General features: G+C 30.5%; 1 protein-coding gene across 1 annotated transcript; it reads left to right on the forward strand.

Moving 5' to 3' along the window:
* Positions 2903–4634, forward strand: LOC104744249 (transcription factor RAX3-like). Its single transcript, XM_010465270.2, has 3 exons — positions 2903–3220; positions 3342–3471; positions 3577–4634. The coding sequence occupies exons 1-3, from the start codon at positions 3085–3087 to the stop codon at positions 4436–4438; spliced, it is 1128 nt and encodes a 375-aa protein (XP_010463572.1). The 5' UTR covers positions 2903–3084; the 3' UTR covers positions 4439–4634.

Raw genomic sequence — 10420 nt, forward strand, 5'->3', positions numbered from 1 at the left:
ATGATATCAAACCCTGTAACACATTACTTGATATTTCTAAACACAATTTTTGGTTACTTAGGAGAAATTGAGACAAGAAATAATTTTTTTTTTTTACATTTTAGCGTGATAAATTAAATGTCATGTATATATTGCATGGTAAACTGGAAGTAACATTATAATAGCTCAATAATACAAACTATTTATATTGGAATTTTGAAAAAGAAGGGTTGGCCTATATGATGCAAGACCAATTCCTGTTTCATACTAGTGTTGTTGAAATCTGAATACACTTTTTTCCCTTGTTGATTACACCTTAGCTTCAAAGTTCAAATTTACTTTAATTTTTTAACTTTTCCATAAACAAAGATATTTTATCCATGACGATACATATTTTATTCCACAAAAACATATAAACAGTGACTAATACCTCAATAATTTGAAGACTTTTTATTACTTTACAAGTGCTTTGACTTTTAACCCTTTATTAACCCATCACAAGACAAGTCAACCTTCATTAATTTCCCTCTAGAAGCCTTTGGCTCATTTTAATAAACACGAACTGTAACCAATTAAAAGTTACAGTTCACGTTTATCTGTTTTATGATTTACATATTATTAATAGTGTATATTCATTCAGTCGTATATATTTCACACACTTGTTTTGCAAGGAACTATATTATAGTAAACAATACACCCAAATTGACCAACTTATCTTACACAAAAGATTAAGAGGATACGTTTATACAAGAAGATCCAAAAACTGTGACGCCATTCTAATAAGAGGTATAGTGGGTTTTCTTGTTCCTTAATCTCAGCTGCCGTGGAAAATAAGTCTAAGTATCAAATTTATTGAATTAAATTATCATTGTTAGATTTATAACATCCCTATCAAATCTTTGATTAAAATTTGATTTTGGGTCCATGGGACAGGCGTCATTAGGTAATAGTGCATGATTATTAAGTGGCTTTATTTATCAATGAATTAAACAAACCCATCTATCAGTTCAGTATTGTCACCGTGAGTTTGAAACTTTGTCATTTTATATGTTATAATTTGTTATATATTTTACTACAAAATTTTCTGAAGGAGATTAATAATAGATTAAATCGTACGTACCTGATCTAGAAAAGTTAGTGGTAAAATTTCTCCGAGGGTTGGCAAAATTTTGTTCACCAACCATAACGGAATTTACTCTCACAAATTTCAATATCTCTACCTTTCTTTTCATCTCTTTTGGTGTATACATATCATTAACTCCTATCATTTTCAAAAGACAAATCTATATTATATAGCAAGTGATTCACCATCCACCAAATTTGATATTCTAATTGGTTGCATTTCTTTAGACAATTTAATTGATGGATTTGATAAATTATCTTATATATATTGATATACTATGAATAAGTTGATTAACTAGTATATTACATATATTTTTTGGTATCAACTAGTATATTATAGGGTCCCTATATTATATTGATTATACTCAATAGGAAATTGTGTGTATAAAATACATGACTTAGAAATTTTCTTAGTTAATAATTCACACATTTCCATCACCAAACATTCGAAGTATTTGTCTCTATCTCAACAACATATATAATACACATCTTTGTACTATACTACATAATTATCACTAAAAAATATTGACTCTACAATAGATATAAGTTGTAGAGTCACTAAAAAAGCGTGTGGTCTTTTCGTCTTATTTGTAACACACAGTTTTTGGTTACTACCGATAAATTAAGACAAGACGAAAAGAAAAGAAAAAATTGACATTCATGCAAGTCTAATTCAATCACTTATTGGTTCAAAGTGGAATACATTGAATTCTTCTAACATTCTCGATGACCAAGTCTATCACATGCATGTAATAAAAGTACACATAATCGGTCTTTCTTTCTTATTCGCGTAAGCTGCCATGCAAGTGGGGCTTCAAACTTTCGCAAAATCTCATGTAATAAATATATGTACACATATACACATATGAGTATTAACTAATCCATATATTGTTCCATTATTACCGAATTTAAAGTATATTTGCATACTATTTAGATTATATAAGAAATGTCGTTTTCGTAATCACACTCCTAAACTGCGGATCAGATATAATCACTAAGATTTAATAATATAAAATCATATAATCCACTACTTGACAGGACATGAATCATGAGGAAACTTCTATAGCGTGTAATATCCTACAATAAGTCATATGTATGCGTATACATTTACTATAGAACCATAGGATGGAGGAAATTTAAAAACACAACGATCAATTTCAACATATAGGCTATATAACCTATATATATTATACATTTCCAAGTCTAATATGTCTATTTTACAATATATATTTAGATATGTACATCTTTGTCCAAAAAAAAAAAGATATTACCATCTTGTACTTCTTTCAAGTTAAAATTTGTTTACATTCAATAAATTGTTATTTTAAACATATATCATCCGTAACCATTATATGATAGCATATCAAGATTAGAATGAAAAACAATTAATTAGCAAAAACAAAAACAAAAAAAAATCGGAGAAGAGTGTGGAAGAGAGAAAGAGTCAAAGGGTGGCGGGCGGCTAAGAATGCACCTATAATGAAACTTGTAGTCAAAAACCAATTATAAGAAAACTTATAAAATAATTTTATGTAATTGAATCCCTAGATTCTAAATTAGGAGCCAAGACAAAGGAGAAAAACATTAGTCTTCCCCCCTTCTCTGTCATTTCTTAACTCTACTAATATTTTATCACAATAATTTATCATCTAATTTTCCAATTCCATAAAGTCACTTTTTGTATAACATTTTTATTTTATTGCCCTACTTTTTGACATCTTCCATCACATGAAGGACTATCTCCTCCAGCTATTATATACTCTCTCTCTCTCCTTTTATATTTTCTTCAATTCACATATAATTTTTCAGCTTTACACACATTTCCGTGTATATGTATATATAAACCTCTCACACACACGCACCATCATACACCATCCTCTTCCTTCTCTTTATCATCAACATAATTGAGAGAGAGAAAGAGAAAGAGAGAGAACCAAAAGAGAAAGAGAGATCAACTACGAACAAAGATCAAGAGTTCAGAAGATGGGAAGAGCACCGTGTTGTGATAAGGCCAACGTGAAGAAAGGGCCTTGGTCTCCTGAGGAAGACGCCAAACTCAAAGATTACATCGAGAATAGTGGCACAGGAGGCAACTGGATCGCTTTGCCTCAGAAGATTGGTATATACTTTATAACTCACTTTTGATTTAAATTTCGCACTGAGTTTCCAAATATTGGAGACAGTCGGCTACATATGTGTGTGTGTGTGTGTGTTGATATTTATATACGTACATGGTATAGGTTTAAGGAGATGTGGGAAGAGTTGCAGGCTAAGGTGGCTCAACTATTTGAGACCAAACATCAAACATGGGGGATTCTCCGAGGAAGAAGACAACATCATTTGTAATCTCTATGTTACTATTGGTAGCAGGTACTATATATACTTCTTATTTATATCATATGCATGGATATGAATTATAATTGACACACTTAGTCTTGACTTAGAGACTCACTATGTCTCTTTGTTTGATATTAGGTGGTCTATAATTGCTGCACAATTGCCGGGAAGAACGGACAACGATATCAAGAACTACTGGAACACGAGGCTGAAGAAGAAGCTTCTTAACAAACAAAGGAAAGAGTTTCAAGAAGCGCGAATGAAGCAAGAGATGGTGATGATGAAAAGACAACAACAAGGACAAGGTCAAAGTAATGGTAGCACCGATCTTTATCTTAACAACATGTTTGGATCATCACCATGGCCATTACTACCACATCAGCTTCCTCCTCCTCATCATCAAATACCTCTTGTGATGATGGAACCAACAAGCGGCAACTACTACCAAACACAACCGTCTTGTGACCTAGAACAAAAACCATTGATCACACTCAAGAACATGGTCAAAATTGAAGAAGAACCAGAAATGACAAACCCTGATCATCATCATCAACATCAAGATTCTATGACGACCCATTTTGATTTCTCCTTCTCTCAGCTTTTGTTAGATCCTAATTACTACTTGGGATCAGGAGGGGTAGGAGAAGGAGATTTTACTATCATGAGCAGCAGCACAAACTCACCATTACCAAACACAAGTGGTGAACACCATCAAAATCAACAGCAAGAGATGCTTCAATGGTTTGGGAGCAGTAATTTTCAGACAGAAGCAATCAACGATATGTTCTTAAGCAACAACAACAACAACAACATGGTGAATCATGAGACCAACGAGAACACAAAAGTCTATGGAGACTCCTCAGTAGCCGGAGTCGGAGCAGCTTTGGCCGGAGGAACGACAAGTACATCGGCGGATCAAAGTACAATAAGTTGGGAGGATATAACCTCTCTTGTTAATTCCGAAGATGCAAGTTACTTCAATGGGCCAAATCATGTGTAACATTTTATTCAAAACTTTATTTTTACTTATATATAATTAAAGAGGGTCTTTATTTTTGTATAAATTTGTGTCTTTAGGGGAGTGTTCGAAAAGTTATATGGATTGAGAGATTAATATTCATGCAGAAATTTGTTTATTTTAGTTTCAACGTAGCTTTATTCGGACACTATATATAATGTATGATCTTTTTTGAGTTTTCCTTCATTGTTATTGCTTTTAGATATGTGAAAGTGATTCTACCTTTTAGCTTCTTCTGTTTTTCCCCTAATTAATTAGGTCTTTATACTTCCTCTGTTTAATAAAGAGTGTCATTTTGACACAATGCACACAGATTAAGAAAATTATATAAATTTCTATTTTACCCTTTATAAATACACTAAAACAATTTCTCTTTCTAATTAATAAGCTAAAATAGTAAGAATAAAAATGAGATTTAATATTAAAAACTGCATTGAAAATATAAAATGACACTCTTTTTGTAACAAAAAAAATTGTGTCAAAATGACACTCTTTATGAAACAGAAGGAATATTTTTTAATAATCTTTGCGAATTACATCTAACACATAAAAAGAAGGAAACAACTATGAATCTAAATTTGAGAGCCTAAAAGAGGATTGTCTTTTAAACGCACAAACATCGATCACACCAATTATTATATAAACAATTCTTCTATTTCTTAATAAAAAGTTTTTCTATTTTAATGTAAAGACTATATATTTTTTAAATATTAATTTATCTTATTAGACATAGTTCTCGAAAAATATTGAACAGTAATTGTTAGGTGCTTATAGTAATGGAGAATCCAAGGATGATTTTCTGCCCTGTTTCGTATTCAACTCTTTTTTTTTGTCTTTTTCTTTTATATACATATATATTATAACTCTTCTTGACTGACTAATGAAAAAATCCACCACTGTGATTACTTGGCTAACAGTTATTCAATAATTTTGTTAATGGACATATATGTCTGTAAATGCATACGTACGTAAGCGTAAGTTAAATTTGTAGTTTATCTTTATCATATAAAGTGATATTTGTAGTTGAATTATCATATAAATAAGTATAAATTGTCGACCAACAAAAAGAATTATTAAACTAATTTAAAAGAATGGTGTAATATGGACACGTATATGGTCGGATCTATATGGCTTCGTCTGATCAGAGATACTCCGACAAACACTCGAATACACATATGTGTGTGTGTATGCACAACTATAAATGTTACTTATCATTTATATTAATTAGTAGTATATTTAATTAATTTAAAGATATCTTTTCCCCGGTTCAATAAGACTACTATACTACGACTTTGGATCTCTTCGGTTTGCAATGCATGCACAATGTCGCTGGAAACCATTAATGTTTTTAAAAATAATTAAAATCTTTATAATGAAATGGTTCCTCTTGTATCATAGATCGTTAATCAATGATGATAAATAAATGAAACAAAAAAAGGAAGAGTTGTCTTACCCATTCAACGAAGGTGTACGTACAGCTTCAAAACTCTCCCTAGTCAGTTTGGGAATTTGAATATCACAGAATCAAATGATGTCACCCAAAATTCTCTTTTTCCTGTTTGAGTTTGGCACATATCTTTGCCCATTCAAACCTCCAAATAAAATCATTTCATTTATACCAATTTGTTTTGGTGTGGGAAAAAAAGAAAAACATGTATCATTTGTTTTCATTTACCAAACTTAACAGCAAAAATATCTAAGCTATCATTTCTTTGGGAAAAATATCATTCTTGTTTGATTAAAATTTGTATTAGATTTTCACCGATAGTATAAAACTAAGCATTAGAAGTTTGGTGACGATGACCTACAATCCAAATTAAGATTGAGTTCTGGTTCCTATCCGTTCCGATCCGATCAAAGCCTATACATATCCTTTGGAGAAAATGCAACCGACTTAGGCCAATGTCATCTAAATATTTACACAATTTCAAGAATCTGAATGGTCAAAGTTTGTGTAGATGAACATAGATTTTTGGTTTCGAACCCTACCCACTCAATTATAATCTTTGGTTGGAAAAGTTTCAGTTCTCTATCTTTGTTTTTCTTTCGTGCGCATGATTGTTGCTTTATTCTCTAGGGATTTTTGTAAATAATATATATTCTCTCGTAAATCAACATTAGTTTTCAAAAATACTAACCAGTAAAAACCTTAGTTATTTATATTTTATACGTCTAGAGACGGCGAAACATTCGTACATTGACTTTAAAAAGGCTACATATATAATTAGATGGGTTTATCAACCCACTCAGAGAAAGACAATTAGTACTATAAATCTGCAAGATGTAAATTTCAATAGTTCACATGATCTAACATACGTACGGGACTAACTTGGTGTTCACATTATACTATATATTACGTATATAATTGTGTCATATTTTTGTAATCCTTTTCAAAAGTTTGTTTATTACAAATAAATATAGTACATAAATTGAATAGATATATATATATATATATATATGTTTTGTTTGGACAACTATAATGCAAGAAATTTTTTTGATGAGATTGGAGATATTTATGCAGATGCACACATCAAAAAGGTCTTTGATATGACAACCCGTTAACCAAACAATATCTAACAGTCCAGTACATTTTAAAGCTTTATATTTTTATTGCAATTTAATTTATAGAAAATGACATTATAATTATGGGTTGTAACCGTGCTTCATTGGTACCATACGTAAATATAAACTATAATAATTAGGAAGAAGATTGATTTTTTTAATCTCAGTTTTGTACATACACATACGCTTACGGACAATGAAATAAAAGTGTGATTTCAAAAGAATAATTGAAAGACAAGTCATACTGTATGTTCCAAACATTCTCTACAAACAGAAAAACGACAAATCTTATGGAATTATCCTCTTCTAAGTTCTAATTAATATATAAATCAAATCCACAATTAGGATTAAAGATACTAATTAATTAAATACAAAAAAAAAATCGTAATCTAGGGAGGGAAATTAGGAGATTCTAGAGATAGTGATGAAGATTATGTATGTAAGCACTTGCATCAGTGGATGGCAGGACGTGTCTTGACCATGGACTTGCATGCTACACTTAGCGTAGCCGTATAACTTTTTATAGTTTCTATTAAAGCATTTCTCATCTACCTACCGAAATGCCCTATCAATATAAGGGATTGGTAAACATTTGCCAAAGATACGTATTTATTTTGATAATCCAAATAGAAACACGAAAAGCGTTACGTAGTAGTAAATCTTCATTTCCACATTGGCCAATCTATAATTATGCTTAACTGAAAAATAAATAATTTTTTTTCAGAAACTAATTATATATTTAGGTCCTTTCTTATTGGGTCGACGTAAAGCAATATATGAAAAGAAGGAAAAAAGGAATAATTATCGTTGAGAAGAAATCAAGAAACAAAACGATATATGAACGAGAGACTATGCGAATAATAGTTATACGGATTCACTTGCGATTAATAATTTAATGCACTGATTAATTAATGGTACATTCTGTCAAACCTCTAGACGATAAGTAAAACAACACCATATAAAACCTTGATTAGCCTCGCGACAATTCGCCTCGCGACGACATTTTTGTATAATTTAATGATATTTATTTCTTTGTTTAACAATTAAAATTGGACCATTGTCAAAAAGGAACCAACGTACTTAATAATTTATAAAATTTGTTTTTTATATATATAATGCAGCTGATGCTGACACTCACTAACACGTAAATATTATTAACCTTGATTTTTGTTATTTTAATAATAATAGTTATCTTTTCAACTTTTGTGTTTCTGTTTTCTGTCCGTTTAAAAGTTAGGAATTTTGTTTTTTATTTACATAAAATAATGGAAAATGTTTGATTGTGGAAATGGGAGTAATGTCGCGTCTGTCTGATTTGTTTTGTATATGTTTTAACTTTTTTTTATTGATTGATTTAAAATATTGTTTCCATTACGTATATGAGATTTGGCCATTTCTTGTTATCTGCTTATAGGGGAAAAAAATTATTGATACGGGAAAATGTCCCGCTACTTTTGAATTAGATAATAATAAAATCTTTTTCTTTTGTCAACTTTAAATTTTTTTAAAATAAGTACCATTTTAAAAATATTTTATTTTTATATTATAGTATCCAGATCAAATAAATATCCCCCCACAAAATTCCAAGCCAACCAAAAAACTTGCAAGGCCCATTAAAGCCCATTTGTAACAGAAAGCCCATTACAAGGTAAATAACAATATAGGTCTCGTACGGCCCACAAAGCCCATTTAGTACGACTTTAAACGAAAATTTACTCTTGTCGTGGTTTTGAAGGTGAGAATTAAGCATCGAGTCATCGTCTCTAAATTACTTAGGTTGAAAGGGAGTAAGAGCCGACTAAATTTATGATCCTGCAATAAAACAATTAGACAAAAAGTCAAAGAATAGAAAATAATAAAAAGAGAGATTAATTTGGGTATAACAATGTTCGAAAAGATGGGAAGAAGAGGATGAACATTGGTAAACTCCATGAGTATTAATAATATCGACTTTATATTATAATTCATGACGGTGCATCTAAGCCAAAGAAACGAATCTTTGTGTGATTTGATACTTGTTTCTTACGTAACAAATGTGCGATGAATCTTCTTAATCGTGCACATATTAAGTGGATATAAGAAGCACATTATTTATTTAAGTTCTACAGTAAATGTTAAAATATGTTCGTATATTAAAAAATAGCTAAGTGACTTCTCGATTCTTAAGCTATGCATCAAGTACGAGAAAGCTAACGTGACCCACATGGTATATTAGAGCTTATAATATATGAAATTTTAACTCCGACTATTCTTCTTGCCACTACGTTTATGTATAATGTATGCATCAAGAATGTATATGTGTAACGTAACTAGCAATGCCATGCGTAGATGACCCCTCATGCATACATGAAGAACATCAAATGGGTCCTCGCATATAATTGATGTAATTTAAAATATAAATGATTTTGTCCAGTACTGGTCGAAGTGAAAGATGGAGAAAACACCAATTTTTTTACAGTTCATATTTTGTTATGCATATAAATTTGACCACTATGTATGTGTATGTATAAGAGATGTTATATGTTTTGGTGTCATGGCATGTGCTGTTATATATGGCATTACTCGCGAAGCCCACGTGACTGAAAGCTTGGTTCAAACTTGACATGCATGTTACATAATCCATATCTACTAATTTACAATACGTTTATAAAGATAAATGTACACAATCTATATCTAATAAATAGAAGCCGTAAGCTACTTGTCCCTATATATGATTAATACCATCGCAACATGCGAACATATTTTATTTTTAACTTTAAAGTTTACTATAATCCCAAAACACCATGGACTGACATCTATCAAATTTTACAATTTCGGAAGATTTGGTGAAACAAAATTTTAGATATTTTTACACCAAAAAAAAAAAAAAAAAAAAAGAAGAGAAAGTAACCGCTTTCTTCCTAAGATGATTATTCAATTTTTTTGGTAGAAACCTAAGATGATTATTCATTAATTAGTACATTAATTTGGAATTAACATTCACACAAATTTAACAAATCACGATTTTAAAGATCATAAATAATATACCACTACAACCATTTTATACGATTAGTACAGTATGTAGCTTTGTTGACGTACCAATTTATTAACTTAAAATATTTGCGAAGATTAGACTATGACCATGATCAGTGAGACAGTGACGAAACTTTTCTGGTACAACGACTTCATAATCTCAGTTTGTATAGTTATGGTCGGTCATATGCAATTAAGACTTTTCAAGTACAATACTTAATCAGTATTACTCATCCCGGATTCTCAAATCCAACCAAATTCTCAATCTCTTAATTGTAGTCTTATTTGTCAAAGTACGTACTTCTGCTACTACATACTACTATATATCTCTAATAAGTTTTTAAATCGATTTATTAATTAATTCAGACAGATTGTTTGGGACTCAACCAC

This window comes from Camelina sativa, chromosome 2 (assembly GCF_000633955.1).
Source record: "Camelina sativa cultivar DH55 chromosome 2, Cs, whole genome shotgun sequence".
NCBI classification, from domain to species: Eukaryota; Viridiplantae; Streptophyta; class Magnoliopsida; order Brassicales; family Brassicaceae; genus Camelina; species Camelina sativa.

Bases quoted from the DNA above. Each gene is read 5' to 3' on its own strand.
- LOC104744249 (XM_010465270.2), top strand. From the start codon at position 3,085: ATGGGAAGAGCACCGTGTTGTGATAAGGCCAACGTGAAGAAAGGGCCT. The intron at 3,221-3,341 runs GTATATACTTTA...TACATGGTATAG, and splicing joins CGCTTTGCCTCAGAAGATTG to GTTTAAGGAGATGTGGGAAG. The intron at 3,472-3,576 runs GTACTATATATA...GTTTGATATTAG, and splicing joins TATGTTACTATTGGTAGCAG to GTGGTCTATAATTGCTGCAC.